Here is a 27964-nt window from a genome sequence, read left to right as displayed (position 1 = left end):
ACTTCTCAGCTGTTTATTGAAAACTGTAACACATAACCATATTGAGCACACTTGTGCAGGAGCTGTTGTCAGCCACGGCTCAAGCCAAGAGACTCCCACGCAGATTTACTGATGTCACATGCCCCACCATGTCCCGCCTATTAAAGGCACATATTTTATACACGCACTACAATATGTACAATATACATTATTTTTTTTTACAAATATGTTTTCCAGTGATGGCGTTCTGAATCCAGAGTGGTGCCTTGAGATAAAAGTGCCTTGACTTATGAGTTTGTTTGTTTTTCGAGTCACTGTTTGATAGATTTTTGTCTTCAGATACGAGTAAAAAATGTTGATACGAGAATTAAACAGTTTGTGCATCGTGATTGAATGCTTCAATTCATTGTGCCGCTCCTTCTGCTGTGCCCACCTTGGCCACCAGGGGCAGTATAACACAATCATGCACAACTGCCGTGACTCAGTAAGCGCACGTTTCTCTCGTCAGTGGCTGATGTCTTCCATGAGCTGCTCAGGGGTGAGCTCATCTGTCTTCACACCCGTGCGACTCTTCATCTCCAGGAAGAGGCCCTCGATGTCCCGTGGCGGGTCGGCGATGCTGCGACTCCACAGGACCTCTGTGATGCCCAGCAGCTCGCGCACATGTGCCGCGATGGCCTGCGGAGCGCACAGCAGGTGAGTATGTAAAGTTGGACAGGGGGGAAAAGGGAGTCCTTTGATAGTGTCGAACTTTTTGTTTGGTGCGCTACTGTCGTCGAGAATTGAGACTGTTTCGTCTTTTGAGAGGAAGATGAAGGAGCGCGTGTGTGTGCGCGACTTGAGTAAAATAGACCTTCATTATCTGCACCTGCTTCTTTCTACCTTGATGCTGACACAGCGGAGCAGACGCACTGAGCTAATTTAGCTGTCAGCTCAGACAGAGGCGCCGGAGAAACTGATTTTATTTTTGTTTACCTTATATCTTTTGATGATAGACTTGCAAGTTCAAAAAATGAGAGCCAGTATGAGATGTATTAATATGCGAGATATTGATAATAACGGCCATGTATAATCATGTCAATATGATGCCTACAGAGCAGACGTGGCGGCTGTAAAGCTGCTGTTTAAAGATGTGAAGCAAAGTAGTCAACAAGAACAGTTTCCACTTGAATAAATAAACACCACACCTCTAATAAATTTCGCATTTTTAGCAAACAAAAGCAACACATTCTACTATTGTGATGGCAATTGAAATTGTTATTAATTTTCAGTCCTTGTTCTGCTCCAATAGATATCGTTCCCCAGTGCCTCACTTTTTACCCTCAAAAAGTAAAATAAAAGAATCACTTTATGCTTGTAATTAGTTTTACTGTGACCGATACCATCATGAGTAGTTTTACTTTATCAGATCGAGGGCCGTTTCTAACAATTTGGTGAGCATATTCAGTTTTATGAGAAGGGTACTAAATCAATTTATTAATGCAGAGTGAATGTAATTTGTGTGTAGGTGGAGCGACTGTAGCCTAATTAAGTGGCCAATGAATGCGCGGGAGTCAGTCATCTTGTTGAATGCAAATCAAAGCACACGCAAGTGTTTGACAAACAGATGGCATATATTGGCTACTGTTTGCTGCACAGTCTCTTTAACCTTATTCCATCTCCTATTTGAAGATTGTTTTGTATATGTTAAGCCTTGTGAGCAGCTTCCATTACCTGCATGTCTTTAAAATCTGTGATTCCGAGTCTTGGCATGTGTGCACAATCCACAAAGATCAGCTTCCTGCCAGTGACACAGTTCTCGGTGAAGCACCGCTGCCATGAAAACAATTTCAATGATTATGGTCACTGTCGTTATCCTGTGTTGCTTGCATTAAAATATAAACCTACTTTATACTGTGGAAATCCTACGGACCCAATCCATCTTGCAACATCCTCACAACTCCACTGCAGGAACTCCATGTTGCGTGTACTCATGTTGCCATGGAAACTGGCACTTGACTACCCGAGTGTTTAGTTTTACTTGTTTTCCTTAACTAAGCTTGTCTCAAAGCGGGCTTTGTTGGTTTGAAAATTCGATTTTGTCAAATTGAAATGTCTTGACTCGTTTGATGTTGCTGCACGGACCCTTTGACATATTTTTGACGCATTCATTCCCAAGAGGTTTGAACCATAGACAAGTTCAACTCCGGTGACGGTTTTACGGCAGCCAATCAGCTTCTAGGAAATTAGGGCGGCTGATGAATGCCGCCTGAGGATTGGGCCGCTGTTTAAACGTCCCGCCTAACAAGGAAGCGAAACGACGACTGCACTCGGTGACGTTTTTAACCGATTCACAAATCACATGGAGTAATGGCGAGCCACAAACACAAGCCCTCATTTTAGTTTATGGATCGCTGGTTATCCTCCTAGCCCCGCCCCCTTCTCCCGTGCTTTTGCCAGGAACGTTTTGACTGCTTGTACGGTTTCTGTGGTGGGTCGCTTGAAGGACTGAAACAATAATACTACTTTGCAAAATGGCAGCAATACTCCGATCCGTGCTGAATGCGAAGGTAAAGCATAAAATCAGCGTTGAAGTGTCACATTCAGGGCTAATGGGTTGAAGCTAAACAGCTAGGTGGCTAGCTGGTAGCACGCGCTGCTGTTTGCTCATGAAACTTGTTAGGTCGGTTAAATCCAGTTCTATTTAATCTCTATTTGCTTTACATACACCAAAAAGTCAATTTGAGTGTTTAATACATTTGTTTTAATTTCTAAGATGATGATTAACAGGAACCAGTAAGTCAAGTTGAGTGTTAATCAAATTTGTTTGAATACCTTCCAGACAACCTCCCTGCAGCTGGGCCGTATGTGCTACTCGTCTGTGGTAAGAAGAGATCACTCACACTGTGCAGCTTTTATAACAGTCCGACACGTAACGTCAACGTGACAAGAGTACTGGAGACAATTTCCTGTGAAACAAAAGGTTGAAAACCTCTTGATGGTTTTAATCTTGGGATATAAACAACAGTTGTTAGGTATCACTTGTCCACAAGTGCAAAGCAAATTTATTCATCCATTTTCTATACTGCAAGAGGTGGGAGTAAGTTATAAAAATGTGCATTTCTCAAGACTTAAAATTAAGTCTTCAAACAAGTCCCATATTGCTTTGGCAAAAAAAAAAAAAAAAGTCAGGCAAGTGAAGTTATACATCCTTGCTTCTACAGCCCAACATGCAGTTGCATGTTTGTCATTTTTTTCCTCAGTATCAGGCCTCGCATAATATAGTTGTTAACTTCTCTACCAAACACTTAAGTTTCAAGGTTCTAATCCTTGCTTGCGTTGGAAAGCTGGCTTCTTCCAACATTCCTAAGACATGCTTGATGTTAGTCCCATTGATAACTCGTCCAAACGTCCATAGGGGTGAGTGTGAATGAAGGCTATGCACTTCCTTTCACGACTTCGTTCGAGGTATCATTCAAACAGATGTGAGTCCATCAGCATTGGACAGCTTAGGCTTTGCTATTGTCATAGTGACTTTCGGGACAGTCTGTTTATGTGCACTGTGATTGGCTGCCATTCATGAGCCTAATGAAGACACATGCTGCAGAAAATGGAAAGTTGGATTAACCAGATAACATACGATTCACCAAAGCTCCCATACAAGTGATACAGCCTTTAAAAATGCCTTTAAAAAGTTAATGGCTCCTAATAAAGTATCCATTGAGAGTGCACTTCATGTGACCGTGAATTTGTGTGACCTTTGTAGCCCACCACCAAGCTATTCATCGACGGCAAGTTTGTCGAGTCCAACACGTCGGAATGGCTCGACATTCACAACCCCGTGAGTATTTATAGACGCATATGCTGACTTTGTTGTGCTATTAAAGGTAGTTTAAATAGATAAAACAAGTACAGTACTACAAAAGATACCCGAGGCATCAGCAACATTCTGGCAAGCTTATAATGGCTCGTAAATACGTGAGTCAAATTTACAACGTTGTAAAAAAGCAGAAAAACATTTTTGCTGTAGACATTAATGCATGAGATGAAGTAACGACTTCCCCGCATCGGTCGCAGTCGGCGTGTCTGAACGGACTGTCTCTGCTCGCCGCCACCCTCACAGGCCACTAATGAGGTGGTGGGCCGTGTTCCCAAAGCCACCCAGACGGAGATGCTGGCCGCCGCGGAGTCCTGCTCGCGCACGTTTCACTCCTGGTCAGAGACGTCCATCCTGAGCCGCCAGCAGATCTTTCTACGCTACCAGCAGCTCATCAAAGACAACATTGTAAGAAGTGTTCGTGTGCAAGTATGTTGTGGTTAAATTTGGCTTATCTTTGTCTTGATTTTGTTTATTTTAGAAAGAGCTGGCTAAGATTATCACTCTGGAACAAGGCAAGACTTTGGCAGATGCCGAAGGCGACGTATTCCGAGGACTGCGTGAGTAAAAGTCCCGATATTTTTCATAAAAATTCTCCATTGTTAGGCTAAAAACAAAAACTCCGGGAAACATGTCTGTCCTTGTGTTTATACCAATGCTCTATAACCTGTAAAGCCTTTAAAAATCATCTAAAACTTGAAGAGCATAATTTGCTCAAAATGATAATCAAGGAATTATCTATTTGTGTAAAGCCTCTTGGGTGTCTTCAAAAGCAATATACTCAGAATAGTCAAGTGGAGTCTATTGTGACTAGATCGCACTTGAGAAAGTACTAGTGTCAAGAATGTTCACATTAAGGACATTCTAGTCAATCAGCCGTTAAACTAAAAATATGGAAAATATTAACCCGTAAAACAATGAGGCCACTCTGGCCAGTCAGTAACCTGGAGAAAGTTACATGTGAAAGGCGCATTAGCAGCTATGGCAACTTGACTAATGGTGACATTCAATTTATCCTAACTATATCAATCCTCAATGTATAGTTAAAGAAATGATTAACTATTGAAACAATAAAAAGGTGCATGCCAAACCAACAGATGGCAATGCCACCTGTGAAATGTTAAGGCCACTCTAGCCACACGCAAGCCTCAGAAAAATACTTAATACAGAAAAAGGCGCCCATTGAGAATGACCAGAATCAAAAGAAACCCAATGAGAAGTTAGTGTGTTTTCAGTGCAGCGTTTCATTGATCTAAATCACAGTTTGCATATTGACAGAATACCCCAAAACGAGGAAGGAAAAAGGAAACGAGATGTTATTGATCAATTAAAAAGTCCCCCCGGGCTAAGTGTTTTCCTTGACTTTCTGGCGTTATTCATCTTCATGGATTGATGTGTTTCCAGTAAAGGCAGCTGCACAGTGGATTGCGACGCAAGGCTTCCTAAGTGTCCCAGTGAGCTTTTTATGTGCGTCGTCTCTGGATTGATCGCTGCTGGCCGCTTAATGGGCCGCGATAAAAACACAATTTCGCTCTCGCTGTCTCCCTCTTTTTTTTTTTTCTTTCTTTGTGTGTCGCGCAATCGTCCACAGTAAAAATGTGGCTTCAGCTAATGTGGACGTTTGCTAGGGCGCTAAATGAAAAACTCCGGAGCAGGATGACTAAGCAAACTTTTTGTGGGAGTCAAATGCTTATCTCCAAATTTCTGAATTTGAACACCTAATCAAAATACTCAATTAGTTGTGACTCATGGAAAGTTGTTTGGAAAAAAAAGATCCTCTGACATGACTTATAAGGTAAAAGTGAAGTCATTTAGTGTTAAAAAAATTGCTGGATTAGACACTAAAACTTGCTCAGTAGTGCCCCCTGGAAAATTTGGAAAAGTTGCCATTTCATTCAAATTCAGAGTTTTGCCTATTGCCACGAGATTAGGCAGACATGTCTATTAAAACGACACACCATAAAGTCTCAAGGACCCAGGCCTAAAATGGAATAAGAAGTTGGCCATTTTGATTTCAAGCGGCAAATTCCAGGACTGTTATTTGAGGAACTTGAAGTGCAAGTTGATCATCTCACGGTTTCAAAACGAAGAAGGTAGACAACACTTGCTTTAATTGGCCTGAAATTGGGCGCAGAAAGTTTCAAGGACCCATGCTTAAAATCGAACAGGAAGTCGGCCATTTGTCATCGTTTTGAGTTAAATTTTCAGGGCTTGCACTTTTGACAAATTCCTACTAGGGAATTCTCCCCATATATATTATTTTATATATTTTTGGGCAGTTCTCCTGTAGCTAAATCAACACAGAGTCTTAATCGCTGTCTGTTTTCCGCCACTCCTGTTGAGGATTTAAGATCCTCTCGCCAAAGCGTTGCCTGGCGCAGCTCTCGCCGCTAAAGTAACGAACGGCGTTCCATTATCAGCGGAAAGACAGGCGGCGGCGCGTGCAGGTGCGCCGTCAGGTTGAGGATTTACTAGCACGCTGTGCCTACCTCGCTTTCTCAAGCTGCACTCTACCCAAAGGCAATCAACACCTTCAGATACGACTGCTAGAGCCAGCAAGCGGAATTAATTAATTATATGCATAAACACAGTTTTGTTAACAGGTTTGTGGAGTGTTGACACCATTTGTCATGTTGTCTGAACTGTTTCATTGTTAATGGTTATTAACAGCGTAGTCTATTTTTGAAGATGCTTGTGAAAAGTTGGTGAGAAAGTCTACTATAACATCTCTAAATACTTTTTAAATGTGAATGTGTTTCTTAATTACCAAATGGTTAAACTGCATATGTTTGTTGCTGTCCTCCGGCAGAGGTGGTGGAGCACGCCTGCAGCATCACGTCGCTGATGCTGGGCGAGACGCTGCCGTCCATCACCAAGGACATGGACACATACACTTACCGCCTGCCCATCGGCGTGTGCGCCGGCATCGCTCCTTTCAACTTCCCCGCCATGATCCCGCTGTGGATGTTCCCCATCGGCATGGTGTGCGGCAACACCTACCTGATGAAGCCGTCGGAGCGCGTGCCCGGATGCACCATGCTGCTGGCCAAGATGCTGCAGGACGCCGGAGCGCCCGACGGCGTGCTCAACATCATCCACGGGCAGCACGCAGGTCAGCGACATAAATTATGCGGGCGTGGCGTCTATTCGAAGAGGGGTTTAAAACTTTTGCGTTTTGAACACAGCCGTCAACTTCATCTGCGACCATCCCGCCATCAGGGCCATCAGCTTCGTGGGATCCAACCAGGCGGGAGAGTACATCTATGAAAGAGGCTCCAAGAACGGGAAGAGGGTGCAGTCCAACATGGTACACCTTAGCCTAAATATTAACATTCATATGCTATGATTTGTTATCTTATGTGAAAATTGAAACTTTTTCATTATTATTTCATTAGGTAGTTTTTTATTTTCAAAAATAATTTATTATTATTATTACCATCATCATTATATTAGATTTAAAAATAAAAAATATTGTGAAAACTTAAACCCTGATAAAATTCATTACTATTATTATTTTTAATTATATTAGATTTTAAAGTAAAAATATTGTGAAAACTTTAGCCTCTGATAAAACTCATTACTGCACCCTTAGGAGTGGAGTGGAACTTTGACTGCAATTTACACTGGAGTTTGCATTTTCTTTTTTTTTCGCTTTAGGATTTTATTTTTCTAAGGGCCACATGAATTTTTTGTAATTACTAGAATTTTTTTTTATAATCCTATCTCTATATATATATATATTCAAATTACTAGAAGAAAAAAACTAATATTACATGAGTAAATTATTTTGGGAAAAAAGGAAAAGTATCAAGAAAAACATGGGATATGTCAGTAAATATATAACTTGGTTTAAAAAATATATATACATTTTAAAATTCTGAGGAAATATGTGAATGTATTACAATTTGGTCAAATGAAAAAAATTGAAAATTTTGAAATAACAAGGAATAAAATTTGATCAGTAGGTTTTTTTCATGCAATCGATTATCAAATAAATTGAGAATCAATTAGCAAGAATCTTTTCCATCTGATTTCTTTTTTTTTTTTTTTAGAACTGAAACATGATAGCTGAAGAGATGTCTTCAATAATTTCTCACATCAGAAATGGTGAAACCTTGCTGGAGGTCTGATAATGTCACATTTGACCACCTGCGTGGTTCTCTGTGTTGTCCCAGGGCGCCAAAAACCACGGCGTGGTGATGCCAGACGCCAACAAGGAGAACACCATCAACCAGCTGGTGGGCGCCGCTTTCGGGGCGGCCGGCCAGCGCTGCATGGCTCTCTCCACCGCCATCTTTGTGGGCGAGTCTCGCGAGTGGCTCCCGGAGCTGGTGGAGCGCTCCAAATCGCTGCGTGTCAACGCAGGTAAACATCACATAGCCTTCGTCGAGCGTTAATTACATGTCGTTCATTAACGACGGACAATTGTGAAGGCGATCAGCCCGGCGCCGATGTGGGACCGCTTATCTCTCCCGAGGCCAAGGCCCGCGTGGAGTCCCTGATCCAGAGCGGAGTCAATGAGGGCGCCAAACTGCTGCTGGACGGCAGGAACGTCAACGTCAAAGGTTATGAGAACGGCAATTTTGTGGGACCCACCGTCTTGGGCGGCGTAACGGTAAGCCTCCGTAAAATCCTTTTCTCTGTAGCAATTTTGACTGAAAATACTCAAACGGATGATCGGTTCATTCTGTTTAAATTTAGCACCGTACTCATTCATTTCATGTAATGCATCATCTTTTCTCTCAATCGCAACCCACTTTCTACTACCTACTGCGATGCATTGTCCCTTTTTTTTGGGGTGACCACAGACATATTTGCAAAAATGTCCTGTAAGAATCGCATTGCCACTAACAAAAACACTTGAATGGTTGCTTTCTTTTCGCTGCGGGAAGGGTATTTATTCAGACAGAACATTGAATCCATAATAAAAGAAAGTTCCACCGCATTCCCACAGCTGTTAAGCCTTGTGTCCCCCACTGAGCTTATATCCCGAGGACGCTGATAAAATACTTTTTTTACGCTTTCACCGAAGCATAAAAAGTTTGAACTTTCAAGAAGCTGGAGGCGAAGCGTTCCTATTTATTACGTTTAATGATGTCTCCAGCCGGACATGACATGCTACAAGGAGGAGATTTTCGGTCCGGTGTTGGTGGTCCTGGAGGCTGAGGACCTGGATGAAGCCATCACCATGATCAACAACAACCCCTACGGCAACGGCACGGCCATATTCACTTCCAACGGAGCCACGGCACGCAAATATACACACGAGGTGGACGTAGGCCAGGTGAGATTACTCTGTGGTAATATATAGGATATTGAGATGTCCTCCTATAGAGAGGAGTGGTCATTTATTTCCCAACATTTTGTGAACACGAGGTGGTAATTGCGGGAAGGTTTTATTTGTGCTTTTTTTTTTTTTTTTGGGGGGGGGGGGGTTCAGAAATAATTCAAATCTAAATTTCAGAATATATGAAGTATATAAAAAAAAAAAGTACAAAAAAATAAACCTTTCAGGTGATGAAAGCTCTTGAAGCCTACGAACCTTGCGTGCATGTACGATTTACTGACAGTAATTTGTGGTTTTCCGCAGATTGGCGTGAACGTTCCCATTCCCGTCCCCCTGCCCATGTTCTCCTTCACCGGCTCCAGAGGCTCGTTCAGGGGAGACACCAACTTCTACGGCAAACAGGTCCGAAAATCTTCAAAAGAGTACGTCCACCACCAAAAAAGTCGATTCATGACTCAAAGCGCGTTGTTGCCCATTTATTCGTGTAGGGCATCCAGTTCTACACGCAGATCAAGACGGTGACGTCGCAGTGGAAAGCCGAGGACGCCACCGTCACGACCCCGGCTGTCACCATGCCGACAATGGGACGCTAAACCTCCTGCCATTCCTTCAGTGACTTTGACATGTGCCTTAAAAAAAAACATGACGAGGGAATGGTGGAAGGCTGCTTTTTTTTCTTTTCTTTTTTTTTTATGTAGAAGATTTACTAAAACAAAGTCGTCATCCATGCGCCTCCTATGGAGAAAGTGTTGTCGGTCCTCATCAATATTGCACGACAAGTTTGTGATATGTCTGCTGTCGTTCCTTTTAAGCCTGCAAGAGCAATCAAAGATCAGGATTAACCTCCAAGCAGTCACATAAGTCGTCTTCCGCCGACGAGAGCTTCACAGCGCACGCATCACATGATATGTATGTAGGTTTACTTGCAGTCCCATACTAAATGTGACCACACACTTTGATCTGTGATACTTTCTGCACCCTGTGTAAGGCCCAATGCTGTCCGCTATGTGTCAGGTTGAAGTTTAATGGCAATAAATTGTAGCGGTTTACTTGGTATTCCTGATGTCGTCTGTTTCTCTTTCTTTCATTGAGTTGTAACTTTACAAGGCTCGTTGCACAAATTTATCAGCCAAATGATACAAAGGCTAATCTGTGCTGACATTGTCCTGCATTGACATCTTCATTAGTTAATTTATCATTGAAGTGAGCATTATAAACATTATAAAATCCATCCATCCGTTTTCTGGGTTTTTATACTGCTGTTCCTCATCAGGATCGTGGAGCCAATCCCTCCTTTTGTCCTTCCTCCAGACTTTTTCTCGTCTTTCCCATTTTAATTCCATCATTCTTTTTTTCTTTTCTTCCCTCCTTTCTCCCTTAGTCCTTCCCTCCTCCTTCCTTCAGGCTACTTTTCATCCTTACCTTCTTCCTTTCTACTGTCTCTTTCCTTACCTCCTTTCTTCCTTCATGCTTAAATTCTTCCCTTTTTTCTTCAGCAATTCTTGCTTTCTTCACATCCCATAATAATTTTTACTGTTCTTTCTTTCCTTTTTTCCTACTTTCTTCTTTGTTCCTTTATGCCTTCCCTTCTTCCTTCATACTTCTATTCTTCCTTCAGCCTTCCTATTTTACTGCCTTTCTTCCTTCATACTTTGTCTTCGTACCGTTTTTATTTCCTTACGCTACAAAGCACAAACCCTGACACTGTATATTACAATAAAAATGTAAAGCTTTGTAACACATTATTTATGTGCTTTAATAGTACGCAACTGCTAGTACTTACCAGGGAATTTTATTTATAATGTGTTTGCATTTAAAATAAATGACTAATTCTTGTTTCAATGAATGTTGTCTTTTAGTTTGTGGAACCCGTGGCGTCACAGCTTTGCTAACGGAAATGTTACTCTGTTGACAGAGGAACATCATGGTGAGACCCAACCGTGTTTTTGTTTTTCACTACTTTTTTTTACTACCCAATATGTCAGCTACATACTGTGAGACAGTTGTCTTTATTCGACGTTGTTCGTTTTTTTCGAAGGCTTTCAAGTTTGGGTTTAGTTGGACGTGTTTTCTTGAGCTAGCATGTCGTCGCTAGCTAGCGAAAAGTTGGGGGGGAAATAAGACTGCCGACTGTTGAAATAGGAGATAAATGTCCTTTTTGTAGTTTAATCTAGGGAAATAATCTTATATACTAGAGTGTGCAAGTGAAACTGTGTGTTTAGATATTTAAAAGCTGAGCGTCACCCGCGACCTCAGCTCATTTTCTTTCTTATTTAATTGACAAAACTCAAAATTCAGCTATTTCGACCAACTAATTTATTCAGAGATATGTTGTCTGCTTTCAATTATTAAAAAGTGTATTATTTCCCCCCGTTGCTAAAACCCTTGTTTTCCCCATTTAAACGATTATCGTGTAGTTTAGGTATAGTAATATTAAAATGTATTTTAATATTTATTTCTGTATAGAATGTGTTATTTTCCCCATATGAACTACCGTGAACATATAATTTTATAGTATAAATATATTATAGCGACCTTTTGCCATATTTTAGATTATTATTATTTTTATTATTCAATATTTGTTCTGGCTAAAAGCCTTCGTGGAATAGCGAAAATGGGGTAAAATTGAAAAAAAAAAAATATGAATAAAAAAAAGCTAAATTCAGACCGTTGAAAAAAATACAAAATTATGACAAAATGTACATCAATATTTAATAAACTACAAAATTCAATAAAATATTTCACAAAAATGTGGTAAAAATAGAACTATTAGTTGGCAATATCTAAATGAGCAAAAATATTAGATATTTTATTATATATAAAATAACAACTATGATACATATGATATTAATTGATTTAATCAAACAGATGCTAATGTATGATGTCTTAATCCATCGAAATATGAATATTTAAATTTGTTAGAATTATAAAACTGGACTGAATTAATTTTCCACACATAGAGCCATCACAAGGTTAAAAAACTTACTTAAGACCTCACTTGTACAGTTAAAACGTGTTACTGGAGTTGCAATGATTGACACAGTCAATCCAACTCTCTCATGCTCCTGTTCCTGCCGACAGCATGTTGACAGCAAGCAGGAGCATTGATTTGACGCAAACACACTAAACTGTCGCTCCCCTGTAGCTCATCCCGCTGCCTAATGACATGTTGCATAACTCACGTCATTCATGTGCTAATGCTAACAGGTTGTCCAGATCAGAGGTGTGACAAACCACAACAAAATACATCATGCGAGCAATAATACATACATAAGTGAGTGGAATGTAGCAGATGTAACAGAGTAAAAATAGCATTAATACTCAAGTATGTTATATTAAACTACATTGAGTAACTGTGCCTCTCTGGTCTTCGTCCTTCAGAGTGAAGATGAAGCTTTTCCTGTTGCTGGTTGTGCTGGCGGTCGCCAACGGGGCTCAGGAGTGGACAGATGTCTGCGGCGGCGGCGGCCATCCATCTGCCATGCTCCACCAAACAGCCAACCACAGCCGAGTCTACGCGGTTATGTTTGATGCGGGCAGTACGGGGACGCGCATCCACGTCTATGCTTTTGTTCACACCCAAGCAGGTCCTGATGAAAACTACACAATTTTAAAAATGTGGAGGGAATTATATTTTGAAAAAAATAAAAAACATACTATATCATGAATGAATTACATAACAGATTTTTGAAAAAAATATTACAAAAAAATGTAGAAAAATATTCATTGAAATATACCCAGATATTTAAAAAAGAAAAACATGTTTAATAGTTTATAAATACTTGCCTATTACAACAAAAACAGAGGGAAAATACTTAAAATCTGGAAAAAATCTTATACCGAAAATCTGAATATGACAAATTCATAAGTATTTGATGAAAAAAAAATCTAAATAACTAGAGAAAAAAATTATACAACAAATACAAAGCATTATAAATAAATATATATACTGTTTATATGTATATATATTTGATGAAAGATGCATAAATATTATAAATGATTAAAAAACATTAGCTGCAATATACAATAATATTAGATAAAAATATTGATATATTTTGTCCTGACAAAAATAGCTAAAATACAGACTGATATTTGTTACATAAAATGCAAAAATATTTGACAAAAATATGGAGCAAATGCTGAAATATATAATTCTGTACAGAAAGAAATGTTTTGTTTTTAATTAAAAATGAGTAAAAACACTAAAACTACAGACAGAAAATACAAACACATAGACCTAAAGTATGTTAGATGAACAATACACAACTATATTGCACGTTAATACAAAAATATTAGTAAATAAAAATGTTTGACCAAAATACAAAGCGTCCCCAGGACTGTATTCCACCATTTATCGGCACATCTGACATGAAGTATTTGATGTCATTCTTTGTCGTCGGCTTGTTCTTCTACTGATGTGTACGTGTGTGCGTGTTGTATCTTGCAGATGCCCTGCCCATATTAGACAATGAGACGTTCCACTCGGTGAAGCCCGGTCTGTCAGCGCACGTGCACGCTCCGGAAACGGTGAGTTGATGGCTGGATACAAAATTCTCGAGAGGTCCCGGTTGGTATGAGATGTTATTGTGTGTGTGTTTTGTGAAGGCCGCACACTCCGTGAGGACACTGTTGAAGGTGGCCAAGAGCGCGGTGCCTCCTTCGCAGTGGAAAAACACTCCAGTGATGCTGAGAGCTACTGCGGGACTTCGACTGATGTCTCCAGACAAAGCCCAAGCTCTTCTAAGTCAGGTAATGCTTCGGGCGCTTAGTCTGTCAACATGCACTACTGTAGATTCCACCAATCATAATTATTATGTAAACCCACACAAAAACGGAGAGAATTTATCAACTTCACACAGGACGGCCGCTGCTGAGATTCGAACCCTTGACCTCACAACTGTGAGGCACTTGTGCTACTGAGCCATTGTTGTCCCTCCAAACAAAATGTCGTACCTTGAAAATGTCCCTGACTGGCTTCAGTTCCCACACACTGGTGGCAGGAAGGAGTGTGAATGGAATATATTATATATGAATATATTATTACCAAATATATGACTGTAAATATTAGGGGGAAAATGAAAATACTAACAAATGAACATTTGATAAAATATATCGCAATATTAAAAGAAATATTACAGAAAAAATACAAAACTTATTAAAAAAATTATGTCAAGTCTGCAAAAATATAGGATGAAACATTTGAGAAATAAAAATAGATTTTTGTATTTAAAACAAAAAACAAAATTTTAATATTTGATGAAAATACATTTTAGATGGAAAATGTAGAATATTAGGAAAAATGTGAAATTAGACAAAATAAAATGATAATAATTAGACAAAAAATATTAGATGACATGTTAAAATTTGTAAAAAAATAAATAAAATAAAAAATAAGTAAAATTGAATACACTAATAATAAACAATCATATAATTCAATGCAACAAGTACGATATTTGGGGAAAAAATACAAATGTTAATAGATAATAGATGTGAAATACAGGAACAATATATATTTTTTAACAAAGTATTGGGGAAATAAAAATTAAAGAATTATTAGAAAGTAATACATAATTTTACCACGGATGCACACAGAAAACAAATTAGACAAAACATTTGATAAATATACAGTACAGACATCAGATGAAAAATATTAAATACTAAAACAATTTCAAAAATATAAGGCAAAAAAAAAAATCGAAAAATTTTATGGGAAAAATACAAAGATCTTAAACTATAAGAGGGAAAAAAGTACAAGATGAAAAGTACAAAAACAAACATTAAAATGATGATGAGACATTTATATTGGACACAAATATTGCACCAATAAATACATGAATATTACAAAATACAAAAGTACTGCATTCAATGGGGAAAAAAATCCAAATGAATGAAAGTAGTCAAAAAAATTAAGAATATTAGATAAAAAAATAAATAAATTAACCATTCTTTAAAATAATAAATCTTAGCAAAAGTATTATAGCACAAACAAAAGTATTATGACAAAAATACTAAAATACAACATGAAAAAAAAAAAGTCCCATCCATCCATTTTCTGAACCTCTTTATCCTAAAAGCCAAAGTATCACACACAAAATGCTGCATGTGAATAAAGTGAATACATGCTGCCTAACTCGTGCAACTGTTTTCGCTGGAGATGTGGACAAATTCTCTTGTGACCGACATGAGCGTGTCGACGCACAGCGTGGAGTGTGAGCGGAGGTGTTGTCAGAGTGTCGCGCGTTTTGGTGTGGCAGACGACGAATAGTAATTAACGGCCCCAGGGTACCCTGGGAAGATACTTTATTCCTCCTCCCCCTCACTAGGGAATTAATGAACCCAATTACAGCGGATAACATTTCAATCAGGTCGTCTTTCCTCCTCCTCAAGGTACAGCACGTGTTTGACGACTCGCCATTTTTGGTACCGGATAACAGTTTGGGCATCATGGACGGCACGAGCGAAGGTCACGGTGACCAATCACTTCATGTGAAGAGATCATTGATTGGTCGCAGCTGACTCTTTTTTTTTTTTTTTCCACCAATGTTTTCAAATGTAGGAATCCTAGCGTGGGTGACGGTGAACTTCCTGTCTGGTGAGTTCTCCCGCAGCCCGTCTACTGGGACTTGATATTTTTGGCTCGTGTGTGTCCTTTGAAGGGAACATCTAATGGAGCGAACGTGTTTTCAGGTCACCTTCACGCGCTCACGGAGCAGACGGTGGGAATCTTGGATTTGGGGGGAGCTTCCACGCAGATCACCTTTTTGCCCAAACGCGCAGTAAGTCAAATGACGGTCAAAACATTTGGTACGTTTCTGAACAACTAAATTATAAGCACTTTACCAATTTAATCAAATAATTAGTTGTATTTATTTAATACTAATCTTTTGTTTTATTTACAGTTAATTATTCCATTAGATAAATGAATAAAGCTTGAATATAAAATCAATAAATACACATTTACAAATAGTGAATGATTTGACAGACAAACCAATAATGCTTAAAATATTACCAAAAATATTTTAAAAATATTTGGATGGTTGGATTGACAAAAAGTACAAAATATAAATATTGCAAAAATAGAGAAATATCACATTAAAAAAATATTGGATGAGAAATTTAAAAATATTTGAATGAAATACTACAACAAAGGTATTTATTTTAACAATTATTTTGATAAGAAATATACATGTTGAATTTGGTTTAATTTTTAATTTATTTATTTTCTCTTCTTTCTTTTTTTTACTAGAGCTCGGGATTTTTTTTTATATTTGAAAAATTATCTGATGGGTATATATATCTATGAGGGTTGTAATGAAAAACGATTTGAATCGGAAAATTGGTTTTGATTTAAACAAACCGAGTTGAATGGCATTTTAGAATGTTCTGTCCTTTGTGTGTATATACTATTTTAGAAGAAATACTATAAAATACTGCATACATGCGAGACCACAAATTCATTCTTTCATATGAAAATATGGAAAAAACACACAAAAATTAGATGAAACATGCAAAAATACAAATTATTTGAATACCTACAATAGAATAAACAAATATTACTATCAAATATTTACATTTTATATAAACGTATTAATTATTAATATTCTATATATTTAAGTACTTAGTAAAAAAAAACAAAAACATTTCAAGTAAAAACAAAAAAAATGGACAAAAATGTATGCAAATATTAGAAAAATTCCAACAATTCAACACAAAAAAACGTTATATGCGAAAATTAAAAAAATATTAAGCCTCCTCCCAAAAATACTGAAATATGAGATGACTTGATGGCTAAACCGTCAAGCAAACGAGTGCCCTTTTGTTGAAGATTGAAATTTGTTGTCGGTGTGTGTGCAGGACTGCAGTGTAGAAAAAGACGACGTTGTCAGAGTGGACATGTTCAACTCCTCCTTCCACTTGAACACTCACAGGTAAACACCGCCAACGACGAGTCTTACGACAATTAAACCGTCTTCACTTTGTCAATAGATCGACGGCTCTAAATGTCACTGACTAGTATTTGGATCACAAACACGTTGACTGACGTGCTAACTTGAAAATGTCACTTGAATGAGTTCATTGTGAGTCACGAGGGTGAGATGTTTATTTACTGGCTTGCTTGTCGTCGTTAACAATCCCGCCTTGTTGTCCCGCAGTTACCTTGGCAACGGACTGATGGCAGCGCGACTCTCTACGCTGCGTGCTCGCAGTACTGTTTTTTATTTATTTATTTTTTTTCAACAAATCATTCACGAGTAGCAACAAACTATTCACGCGCGTGTGTGTCTTTGCATGTACTACCACAGGTGTGTCAAGTGCGGTTTTCAAAAGTCCGTGTCTGCCCAAAAGGTTCCAGGGCGAGTGGAGCTTTGGAGGAGAAACCTACCAAGTGAGCGGAGACCCGGATGGTGAGCTCAATTTAAGCCACAGAACAAAACAAAACAATGACTTTGTGAATGCGGCCGCGTCACAATACAGTGTCAACGTTGCGTTCAGGCGCGTCAGGATACACGGCGTGTTACGAGGACGTGTTGAAGACGGTCAAAGGGATCGTCCATCATCCTGGTTTTGAAGATCATGTGACTCTTTTCTACGCTTTCGCCTATTACTTTGACTGTGCTGTGGATGCGCACCTCATAGGTACACACACACACACATTTTGTCCATTTCTGCTATTATTTATGATTTTGGAGAACGCGCATCTCCTTACCATTGCAGACGAGGTCCACGGAGGAAGGCTGGAGGTCCGAGACTTCAAGAGGAGAGCCAAGGAAGGTGAGCTGACATCATCATATTGAATAATATTCATAAAATGAATCATGCTAATGACTTTGTGTGTGTTATTCAGTGTGCAAGGAGACAAGGAAGGATGATTTTCCCGTCAGCCCTTTCCTGTGTCTGGACTTGACCTACATCAGTTGTTTGCTGAGTGACGGCTTGCGCTTCAAGGACAACACAGCGCTGCAGGTGAGCCATGACAAACAAATACACACAAAAAACGTGTTAGCTAAAGTTTGCAAAAATTTGGGGAAATAATGACTCAAAAGCAATGCAACATTTTGGGTTGAAATAAGTAAATGTGGAGAAATTATGCCTTATAAGTTACGAATTTTGAGGGAAAGACTTTATAAAAACATGAAAATAATGCCTCAAACGTGACAAAGATTGGTGGAAATTTTAAATAAAGTATGTTTCAAAAGTTACTAAAATGAAACTTTGGAATTGGAAAAGTAGGCCTCAAAATTTATGAAAATTAAAACAAAAATTGGGACAATGAGGCATCAAAATTTAGGAAAATAATTTAAAAAAAATTAGAGGTCACATTAAGAACTATAAAATATGATAAAAAGAAAATAGGCTTTAGAAAAATCTAAAAATTAAATAAAAATTTTGAAAAAGTTATGAAACTGCAAAATAGAATGTTGGGGGGGCAGCCTAAAAATGACACAAATTGAGGAAGAAAATGCGGTAAAATGTTCTAAAATTAATAAAGCTGTAGTCGACAAATTATATTGAATTAGAAAAAAATGTATCAAAAGCAATTTACATAACAGACTGATGAGCAAAATAGTTGAAGCACTTCAAATAAATCAACTTTGCATAACCAAACCAGAAAAACTTTTCTCCCCCATTTCATTTTTATTTGAATAAATACAAAAAGGCATTTGAGTTATTTGGTTGTCTGTTTTGTTGGTAGCTGTGCAAGAAAGTGAGCAACGTGGAAGCCAGTTGGGCTCTGGGCGCCATCTTGGATCACTTTGAAAACCTCCAAACACACCGAGGAGGCGGAGCTTGTTAAAAAGTTCCCCACGCTTTGCATGTATCTTGACATGTTTGAAGAGGTAACATGAATGTTATTTTTCTAAAAACCCGTCTTGCATCTTCTTTGGGACTTTTTTTTTTCTTATACAAATGTTATTTTACACTTTTCCCCCCAACAAGGAAAAAATAAAACCATCATCCTTCTTATTGATTATATACAAGAGTCCCAAGTCTTTCTACAGCAGCGCCACCACGTCTCCATAGGTGGTGCCCTCCGTCGTCATGGTGACCAGTTGATGTGGCGAAGAGAGGACGCTCACGGAGTCTGCTGGACCTGAAGCAGTAAGTGGTCATGTCAAGGACTCGCGCAATTACACTTAGTTTCAAAGTCGTTTTTTTTTTTTTTTTTTTTTTTTAAAGTTAAAACAACAACAACCTCAGCCCACCTACCTGGTGACCTGAGCATGGCATGATGGAGGTTGACGGCGTCCACGCTGGTAGCCATGGCAACCAGGCCACCGCTACTCTCGCCGTCGGCCTCCAGGAGGCTGCTGCGTGTGAGGGCCTCTCCTGTAATGCAAAAAAAATCACATTATGCTTTTGAAAAATGGTTATGGCCGCATAAAATGACACGGAGGACCGAATCTGGCCCGCGGGCCTCCAGTTTGTCGACGGTTAATTTAACGGCTCCCACAGCCTGTGTGCAGTGCGTAATTCCAGCTTGTATCTGTCTGCTATCATTGTTTCAACCCACACACGCTGTATAAAATCCAGATTTAAGCACATCTTGTTCAATTAGAGCGCGCGTGGTGGAATGGAAGCGCTTATTTCCGGAGCCCGTCTGTCTGCCTCGCAATCCCCCCGTGACGCTTTTGTGCTGATAAATAAATGAGCGTGCCAGAAGAAGAGCTCATTTTGATTTGGCGCATGAAAACGCGTGTCGCCCTTTTTAAGTTGATTAGCGCTCATCAAATGAGAGCCAAACCCAGCAATACACTTTTTTTTTCTTCTTCTTCTTTTAAAGGTACCTAGCATACTGGCGTGACTAAAGGGGAGGAGCTAGATGCACTCGAGCCTGCGGATTGGTCAGCCAAAAAGAAAGAAAATGGCGCTTTTCCACCGCTCTGTGCACCCGGGTGAAGCGTGGTAGACGTCATGCCTCACAGTTGAGAGGTTCTAGGTTCAAATCTCAGGCTTTTCTGGGTTCATTTTAAGGAAGTGATGCTAAATGAATATTTATTTATGTAAAGTGTGCTGGGCCATGGTGTCTAAAAAGTACAGTCATATATGTAACTTTTTAGGTGGCATTGTGCACTAGTGGTTAGAATCTGTGCCTCTCAGTCAAGAGGTTCTGGGTATCAATCCTTCCTGTGAACATTTATAGGAAAGATCTTTGCGTCTCAAGACCTGTTTCGCCACTTTCTGCTGCGAGGCCTTCCTCCCCGTGGCGCCTCCTTATATGGACGTTCCTGCTTCCGGACTGAGAGAACGTCTTCCCGCAGATCCCACACTGGTGAGGCTTCTCACCTGGGTCATACACAATATCGGCAACAAGTCACTCACACAAACATATGGTGAAAGGGTGAAAGGGTGGGGGTGTAGATGTGCGTGGGTGCCACTCATTTCACTGACCAGAATGTACGAGCATGTGTTTTCTCAGACTGGAATACTCGGCAAAGGAGCGCCCACAGCCATCTGCTTCACACACGAAAGGCTTCTCTCCTATACATACGCGCGCACGCACACACACGCACGCACACACACACACACACACACACACACACGACAAAGTTGCAGGAAGTGTATGGAAACAGAAAACTAGTACAAGTGATGCCTTGAGATACGAGTTAAATGTACTTAATGTCATTGAGGAGACTAATGATTTTAAGTAGTTTGTACATGATTTAATGCCGCCATCCATTTTGTTGTGCCCACTTTGGCCACTGGGGGGCAGACACAAAGGAAGAAGACATTGTTTATTTTCCAAAGAGGGTAAATATGTGCATTTTGTTGTATTGTCTGTCTACATACAGTTTGTTGCACATAGCCATTTTGCTTAACGGGTTCGAAAACTGTGACTATCGATGCTAACCGTTAGCATCGCAATGACATTTTACCTTATTTTAGCATTAAGATGGCAGGCTGTTCTCAAAGCAAAAATAAATCAACGCCTTCTATTTCGAAAAACCAAGTACAAAAAATATATATATATCTCAAAGTGAAGAGTTGCTTGTGTGTGTGAAATTTAATGTTCTCCAATGGTGCTAAGGTGTCATAACAATGGACAATGGCTCCTCTGTTAATCTGTGGACCGGAACACGCCGTTTAATAACCTGAAGGTCACACTGAATAAAATATGAGTGGTCGCCACACCAAAGCCGCTGACTGGTCAAATCTCGCGCTCGGCGAGTCAATCATCCCCTTATCGGCGTGCGTTTGCTCACCGGTGTGCACGCGCTTGTGGTTCTTGAGGTTTCCGGCCGTGGTGAACTTCTTTCCGCAGTTGTTCTCCTTGCATACAAAGGGCTTGTCGCCGCTGTGCGTCCTCATGTGGACCTGAAGACGCTGCAGCACGTAGAAGCTCTTCCCGCAGCCCTCCGCCACGCAGCGGAACATGCGGTCGTTCCTGACAACAAACGGCACGGGTAAGAGAGAGACACACTCCATTTTGAACCCTTTCAAGGATCGATATATAGCCAAAATGGTTGCATTAGTGTCGGTGTGAGGCCTTTTTATTGCCACACGGGCCGCTTAACACATATTGGACAATTTACAAAACATTGCTTTGTTTATTGTGTTATTGCTACGCTTGGGGTGCAAAATTATAACGATAAGCACCGTTTCATTTCTTGTTCAAGCTGGGGAAAAAAAAAACAGGGAGGCCAAGGGGACTCGTATAATTAGGCGGAAACTTCATTCACTTGAACTTTAATTAGTCCATTTTTTCATGTTTTTAATTCCCATAGCGAAGTAAGATTTTTCTTTTTTAATTTAATTGTTAAAACATCACTGATGATACAATTGAGACATTTTTTAATTAAAAGATGGGTTCAGTTTCTTTTCCCCATTATGTCCCAAGGTCCAAAGCTCATAATGTAACTTTTTGTAAAAAAAAATTTTTTTTAACCTCTTTCAAAAGAAAGCCGTGTTGTCTCGTCAGTCACCTGTGTGTTTTGAGGTGGTACTTGAGGTGAGCAGGCCACGTGAAGGTCCTGCAGCAGCCCTCAAAAGAGCAGCGGAGGATCTGCCGGCTGGCCAGGGGGCGCCCGGTCCGAGCTGGCGGCAGCGGCAGCAGCGGTGCCGGCGGCGGCGGCGGGGTGGCCTCTCGCTCGTCGCCGCCCAAGGGCGAGGCGTGCATGTGGTCGCCTAGGCAATGGACAAGCCTGTCAGCGGGTGCGTCATCCACTCAAGACCATTTAACCTCAATAAATCTTTGTTTTTGTAAAGATAACTTTCCTCTAAAAAAAATAAAAAATCAATTTGTTGTGGATGTTTTTTAAAATTTTTTATTCATATGACATTTAGAGAGCGATACGTGGTAGTTATGTTTAATTAGCATTGGGATTATAAAGAGTGGGGAAAAGTTGAAGAACTACTTTACCAAACTTTCTTAGCGTAAACACAACTAAAGCCGGGAGCGCTTTTCGAACCTCACGGGGAGTTCAAAGATGAACCGCAAGACCTTGGGTGTCACTTGTAAATATTTATCTTCCAGGTCCTGATCTCAGAAACCCGCCGCAGGTCCCACAAGCGCTTATTACTGCAGATGAAGACGTGCCGAGCATGCGGACGGGCCTACAAATTGGTTGTGATCTCCAGACTTGCGATGAGAGGCGTCGAAAAGTGTTCTGAGTCGTCGCTGATTACGCGTCTCACTTCATCTCAGCGCTGACCTCATTCTGCTCGCCTCCGTCTTTCAAGTAAAGTGTACGTCTTTAAGTCAGCTTTCCCCTTCTAATTTTAGCTCTGGGTTACGTCACGGGATTCTGTTCCACAGAAATCAGTCAAATTGACATCATGCTAATTACAAGTACTATGCAATGGATGAGTTAACAATAGCATAATAGTTAACCACAATATTAGAAAAACCTGGGCCCAGTTGTTCAATTCTCGGTTATTTTAACCACTGTTTAACCCCTAACCGGTGGTTGAATTCTTAACCCGCTGTTAACTAACCAGCCGTTAAGTATGCGTTGCTCAAAACACTGTTAGTCACGCTGTTTGTTAACGGCACCGTCAAAGTTAACCATGCTGTCGTTTACATCACTGGTTAGCGCCGATATATCCCACAATTTCTCTTTTTGTTTACTTCCGGGTCGGCAAAAGAAATGGATATTATCCAAAACGACCCCTGGCACTTTTCTGCTGACGAAGAAAACGTTATTCAATCAATGGTTGAAGCAATTTAGGAGTTTTTGTGAAATAATTTATTTATCTATTTTTATTCATTCTAATTTATTTGTTTTCTACTGTGTGTATAATTTCAGTGAATATTTTTGCCAATATTTTTGTAGCATATAATATTGGATATGTTTGTTGCTCAGATTTTTGTCTCTCTTTTTTTTGGACTGATTTGTATTTTTGTGTAATATTTTGACAGAATAGTTTTGAATTGTCTTTTTATATTCACATACACTAATATGTGTGTATTTTTCATCTAATATTTGTAGCTATTACTAGTATTTGTAATTGTTTAAATTAAAATGTACTTAATTTTTTTTTACTTATAAATTAAAATGTATTAATTAGCCGCTATTCATAGTGTTGTCTGTTTGATTATTGACGTGAAAGCAAACAAGAAACATGACAGGTAACCTCTTTTTGGAATCACCTCCCATTAAATGTTGGGCAATCCATTCATCCATTTTGTCTATTTTTAGAACTCGTCTAAAAAACACATTTTTAATCTTTCTCTTTTGACTTAGCATGAGACTTGGCATTGTACAGTATTACTTCTAAGTGGTAGCGTGTGCATAAGTCACAGTCAAGACCTCGATGGACTCTCTTTTCTTGCGCTCAACGGGCATCATGAAGGCATCATGAAGCCACAAACGCAGAGTTAACCACAGTTAAAAAGTTAGCGGGGTCCTTAGGTGTGTTAATTTGAATAGCAAAATAACAGCCGGTTAAAGTTAACAGAGTATTCAACAGTTACTACTCTACTTAACCAGTGGTTAAAAATATAACCGATGCATAATAACAGTAATAGTTAGCCCACTCTAGTTCTGAATAAATGATGAACGGGATGAGAGGGTTCCAAAAGTTTATCGATGGAAACGCATTTAGCGCTGATGAGAAGAAAACATGTCATTGTTACCGTTGGTGACGTTGGCCGCTCTGGCATCCTGACTGGCCTTGGCGTCCCGTGCCAGCTGTGCCCGCGTGGCTGCGATCAGGCTGTCGTGGGCCAGCTCCTGTACCCGCAGATACCAGGGTGCGATGCCGTCCAAGCCGTAGTCCCCCGACTGGACGTCTTCATCGTCTCCCGTCCCATCCGCGTCGAAGATGAGGGAATCCGAGGAGGCCGTGATGCCTGCGCCCAATGCACGCAATTTTAATCTTCCGTGAAAACAATGCACCCGCTTCCTTTTCAGCCAAAGTTTGGGGTCTTAAAATATGAATTACTGAAAAACCTTTTACACTATTATTATAAACAATTGTCTTAATTATTTAATTAATTATATAAATAATAATAATATTAGAATAATAAATAATTTATTTATTAATTATTATTTAATTATATTATTAGGGTTAGGTACGCTAAAATATATTTAATATAATTATATATAAAATATAATTACTAGAAACATAGCACTTTTCTATAACATTTTAAACTAAATAAGATTTTGATATTTTTTACAGCACATTTCCTAAACTACTACATAAAGTTTATAGAAAATAAAATAAAGAAATTTGATAATTTCTTTATTAGTTTAAAAAGTTTACAACGTTTTAGACCATTTTGTGATCAAATGGAAAACTTCTAACTAAATTATTTTTGAATAACATTTTGGAATAAAAAAAACAGCTCCTAATGTTAAAGAATATTTTGTAGCAAAATAAGACAAGCATATAAAATGTTGCAATAGTTTAAGATTTAAATAGCAGTCTTAACATTTCTAATATTTGTAAAATATTAGAAACAATTTCTTATTTAATTTTTTTTTTAAAGAGTTTAAATGTTTAAAAAAAAAAGTTTAAATATTTTTAAAATATGTTATAAAAGGCTTTTTTTAATATGTAAATATATTTTAATAAACTCAATGCAATATTACACATTTAACAAGATTTTATAAAATGTTCATGCATATGAACATTTTCTATTAATATTTTGTCATAAATATAAGATAACCTTTATTAGCCCCACAATGTGGACATTTGAAAATCATAAATATGTAGACATAGTTTAATGATATTCTTATCAATTTATAAAACCAATGACTCAGTTTTGTATCTTCAGAAGACGTGATGCTGCGTACCTTTTGCCAAGTTGAGCAGGACGTAGGAAGTGCCATCTGACTGCTGCAAGTCGTGGAGGATGGGCGGCGGGCTGGGCGAGGCCCGCGAAGGTGCGACGTGCGTCTGCTGCACCGCTAGCGTTCGTTCTGAGACGCCCCCCAGCTCTGACAGAGACGAGGAACTCTCCGGTGGGGGGCTCAGAGCTCCATCTGAACAGCAAAGAAAAAATCTTTTTCGAATATGTATTGAAAATAAAGTTTTCTTATAAAAACATCTAGATTAAATTATATATTTATTTATTTTTTTCTAGCAAAAAGGGGGGAAAAAAACAATATACTGTCATAACGGACAGTGTATTAGAATGCAACGCCTACATATTTTCAACTAATTACTTAAATAAAATATATAATAATATTACTTCAAAGTATCATTTAAAAATAAGTACTATAATGTGACCTGTGATCTGCAGGTGTCCACACAGAGTGCCACCGACCGGGGTCAGCAGCGGCAGGCAGGGCTGTTTGGGCTCGGGGTCCTCCAGACCCTGGACCAGCGGGATGGACGCGTTCTGGACAAACTGCACCAGCAGCTGTGAGGAAGACAAAATAACACTATTAGTGCTAAATCAAGCTGTTGTTCTTGAGATGTATCACTGTAATTCCTTCACACTAATTACTACTTTCCTATTAGCTGGCTTTGGTGTCAAGAGTTCTAATATGCCATCTATAATGTCATTGTTATGTCATTAAGTTATAGCTAAGGTTACCTCGGGTTTGGAATCGAGTTCATCGGAAAGCATGAGTCTCCCTGGATGTCACCTGTAAAGCAAACAGCAGGGACGATTAGAAACATTTTGAGAGCATGAAATTGATCTACTGACCTTAAGAAGCTAGAAGTGAGGCTCTATGTCGGTCATGACAAGTTTGTGGCGGTCATCTAGGAGTCGGAGAAGCAAACATGGTCCGAGCTGCGGCGGGAAAACGTCAACTGTCAGACAACATGTCACCTGTGATAAATAATTTTCTTTATTACACATGCAAATAAATTACGTTGCCGAAGCTAACATCAATAGCCACAAGTCAATATTTATGCGTGTTAGCTAGTGTTGTTAGCTGCGAGCTAACTAGCAACATAGCACCAGTTCCCGACCTGCCAGCTGTCAAAAACTTCAACACAAAGTATTCAAGCAATGGATTGAAATAACACAACAAAATTATATGTTTTACCTTATGTAAAGGGTCGCTGGGTTGACACTGTGCCGGGGTGGGCTGTGGAGAGGTTTATTACATCCGAGCAAGAGGGTTAGCTTAGGCTAGTACTACTAGCTTAAAAGCTAGCGGCGCCGTACTATGGCTAGTGATGGGACGTCATGTGCCGAGGCTCTGGAGCTTGTGTCAAGTAATCCAGGAAGAAATCTCTGAAGCCCGTATCGAGGCGATCATTCCGCATATGAAGCGCAATGCTTCTCCGCAAAAGTTGCGTGTTCGTGATGTTTTGAGCGTCGCAAATTTGCCCGTCAGATTTGTTAACCAATCATCTAGCATAACAACTAACAGACTAGTACTATGGGGTATATACCACGGAGGAGGCGGGACTTCCGACTTCCTGGTTTTCACACATCAGCTTTGTTTCCGTTTCCTGTTTGCGAAGTAGGGGCCAGGTCCCAGTTCTTGCGCTTCCGCCTTTGTGCCGATCGTTTGCGCGTTCCCGTCGACGGGTGCGAGTGTGTAGCTTGTCCGTCTCAGTTGTCCGAAGCATTTCAGAGAGTTGAGACATCCACGGGCTGTTGGGGCGTGAAGGGGAGGGGCTGCGAGAGACTCACTATCCACTGCATGCCTGTCTTGATCACAATACCCTTCTCAAAAATCAATTAAAAAAAACTTTATTGGCTATTACAGCAAATAAAACACATTCTATAGTTGCTGATCCGCTTTTTTTTTTTTTTTTTTTAAATGTCTCTGCTGACATTTTTACCCATTCATCTTTAGAGATGAGCTCCATCTCTTTCAAGTAGGAGGATTTTCTTGTCATCACCCTGACCTTTAGTTCCCTCAACTGAATTCAAGTCTGGACTGTCTGAGCAAATGCAAAACAATATTTTCATTCATGAAAAATTTCTTAACCACTTTGGCTGTGTGTTTTTTGGGGGATTTTGTCACGCTTAACTGTCCAATGGCGCCCAAGACCAAATTTCACCACAGGCTGTCTGACAGTCTCTCTCTCTTTTTTTCTCACGGTGCCGTTTACTGTGATTAGGTACCCTGGTCCAGGGCCTAGAAAACGCCCATTAAGTATTGGGGTCCCATCGCAATGTTTGACATTCCCCTTTTCATCAAGCATACATCGCAAACTCTATATGTATATAAATTAAGAATAAATCTGTCTCCATCCTGCTTTTTTTTTTTTATAAACAGTGTGCCATTAACAACCAATGAATCCTCACATTAGACTAGAGTATTTTTCTTGCAAATTTGCCACTTTATAAAGTATCAAATTTGTCACTTTATAAAGTGGCAAATTTGCGAGAACAAAACTCAAATTTTATAAAGTGGCGATTTTTTCTCTCTCGGAATATTACCCCCTTTACCGTAATATACCTAATACGCTGTCGTACAAATTTATCA

General features: G+C 39.5%; 4 protein-coding genes across 15 annotated transcripts in view; 2 read left to right on the top strand and 2 right to left on the bottom strand.

Annotated features, from left to right (window-relative positions):
* The window catches only part of LOC144039436 (methylmalonate-semialdehyde/malonate-semialdehyde dehydrogenase [acylating], mitochondrial-like), a 31491-nt gene extending 21313 nt beyond the window's left edge, over positions 1-10178 (top strand). For 5 of the 6 annotated variants that reach the window (XM_077552783.1, XM_077552782.1, XM_077552780.1 and 2 more), the window contains 12 exons: positions 488-675; positions 2801-2842; positions 3725-3799; positions 4082-4243; positions 4317-4395; positions 6645-6947; positions 7021-7142; positions 8011-8200; positions 8269-8450; positions 8940-9119; positions 9426-9524; positions 9611-10178. In XM_077552783.1, coding sequence (XP_077408909.1) covers positions 643-675; positions 2801-2842; positions 3725-3799; positions 4082-4243; positions 4317-4395; positions 6645-6947; positions 7021-7142; positions 8011-8200; positions 8269-8450; positions 8940-9119; positions 9426-9524; positions 9611-9715 — 1572 coding nt within the window. In that variant the 5' untranslated portion in view covers positions 488-642 and the 3' untranslated portion in view covers positions 9716-10178. Of the gene's footprint in view, positions 1-487; positions 676-2393; positions 2529-2800; positions 2843-3724; positions 3800-4081; positions 4244-4316; positions 4396-6644; positions 6948-7020; positions 7143-8010; positions 8201-8268; positions 8451-8939; positions 9120-9425; positions 9525-9610 lie in introns of those variants that run through there. The other variant, XM_077552778.1, reaches the window with a different exon arrangement.
* Positions 105-2404, bottom strand: LOC144039442 (sterile alpha motif domain-containing protein 15-like). The gene is made up of 3 exons (XM_077552790.1): positions 1867-2404; positions 1693-1791; positions 105-657 (listed from the first exon to the last, which is right to left on the bottom strand). The coding sequence occupies exons 1-3, from the start codon at positions 1951-1953 to the stop codon at positions 484-486; spliced, it is 360 nt and encodes a 119-aa protein (XP_077408916.1). The 5' UTR covers positions 1954-2404; the 3' UTR covers positions 105-483.
* A 158-nt stretch (positions 10179-10336) lies between the features above and the next one.
* Positions 10337-21331, top strand: entpd5b (ectonucleoside triphosphate diphosphohydrolase 5b). Of its 4 annotated transcripts, none has more exons than XR_013289452.1 (17): positions 10337-11049; positions 12330-12396; positions 12504-12709; positions 13570-13649; positions 13728-13871; positions 15510-15585; positions 15679-15714; positions 15810-15898; positions 16977-17050; positions 17276-17328; positions 17426-17527; positions 17616-17759; positions 17838-17894; positions 17968-18086; positions 18817-18961; positions 19062-19223; positions 20266-21331. XR_013289452.1 is itself a non-coding variant. In XM_077552788.1 (15 exons), exons 3-15 carry the CDS (start codon positions 12511-12513, stop codon positions 18916-18918), a joined length of 1275 nt encoding a protein of 424 aa, XP_077408914.1. In that variant the 5' UTR covers positions 10337-11049; positions 12330-12396; positions 12504-12510; the 3' UTR covers positions 18919-18965. The 4 variants fall into 4 exon arrangements, 1 of the variants encoding a protein (XP_077408914.1); XR_013289450.1 differs by having other exon boundaries at positions 19906-21331; XR_013289451.1 differs by lacking the exon at positions 12330-12396 and having other exon boundaries at positions 19906-21331.
* Positions 18736-27098, bottom strand: znf410 (zinc finger protein 410). Of its 4 annotated transcripts, none has more exons than XM_077552787.1 (12): positions 26567-27098; positions 26221-26346; positions 26107-26158; positions 25797-25929; positions 25361-25549; positions 24199-24414; positions 22046-22247; positions 21326-21507; positions 20514-20603; positions 20289-20408; positions 19318-19451; positions 18736-19215 (listed from the first exon to the last, which is right to left on the bottom strand). In XM_077552787.1, exons 3-12 carry the CDS (start codon positions 26137-26139, stop codon positions 19198-19200), a joined length of 1317 nt encoding a protein of 438 aa, XP_077408913.1. In that variant the 5' UTR covers positions 26140-26158; positions 26221-26346; positions 26567-27098; the 3' UTR covers positions 18736-19197. The 4 variants fall into 4 exon arrangements, with proteins under 4 accessions (XP_077408913.1, XP_077408910.1, XP_077408912.1 ...); XM_077552784.1 differs by having other exon boundaries at positions 19332-19451; positions 26567-27096; XM_077552786.1 differs by having other exon boundaries at positions 19332-19451; positions 26221-26327; positions 26567-27096.
* Between the last annotated feature and the right edge of the window lie 866 nt (positions 27099-27964).

Source organism: Vanacampus margaritifer, chromosome 19, assembly GCF_051991255.1.
Source record: "Vanacampus margaritifer isolate UIUO_Vmar chromosome 19, RoL_Vmar_1.0, whole genome shotgun sequence".
NCBI lineage: Eukaryota > Metazoa > Chordata > Actinopteri > Syngnathiformes > Syngnathidae > Vanacampus > Vanacampus margaritifer.
This window is presented reverse-complemented; position numbering and strand designations above follow the sequence as displayed.

What these genes read in the sequence shown, in the direction of transcription:
- LOC144039442 (XM_077552790.1), bottom strand. Translation starts at nt 1,953, where the DNA reads ATGAGTACACGCAACATGGAGTTCCTGCAGTGGAGTTGTGAGGATGTT. An exon ending in TAGGATTTCCACAGTATAAA is followed by an intron (nt 1,792 to 1,866) that starts GTAGGTTTATAT and finishes TTTTCATGGCAG; the next exon opens with CGGTGCTTCACCGAGAACTG. An exon ending in CAGATTTTAAAGACATGCAG is followed by an intron (nt 658 to 1,692) that starts GTAATGGAAGCT and finishes TGCGCTCCGCAG; the next exon opens with GCCATCGCGGCACATGTGCG.
- znf410 (XM_077552784.1), bottom strand. Translation starts at nt 26,139, where the DNA reads ATGCTTTCCGATGAACTCGATTCCAAACCCGAG. An exon ending in AACTCGATTCCAAACCCGAG is followed by an intron (nt 25,930 to 26,106) that starts GTAACCTTAGCT and finishes TCTTCCTCACAG; the next exon opens with CTGCTGGTGCAGTTTGTCCA. An exon ending in ACACATGCTCGTACATTCTG is followed by an intron (nt 20,409 to 20,513) that starts GTCAGTGAAATG and finishes TGTATGACCCAG; the next exon opens with GTGAGAAGCCTCACCAGTGT.
- entpd5b (XM_077552788.1), top strand. Translation starts at nt 12,511, where the DNA reads ATGAAGCTTTTCCTGTTGCTGGTTGTGCTGGCGGTCGCCAACGGGGCT. An exon ending in TTTTGTTCACACCCAAGCAG is followed by an intron (nt 12,710 to 13,569) that starts GTCCTGATGAAA and finishes TGTATCTTGCAG; the next exon opens with ATGCCCTGCCCATATTAGAC. An exon ending in CCTTTTTGCCCAAACGCGCA is followed by an intron (nt 15,899 to 16,976) that starts GTAAGTCAAATG and finishes GTGTGTGTGCAG; the next exon opens with GACTGCAGTGTAGAAAAAGA.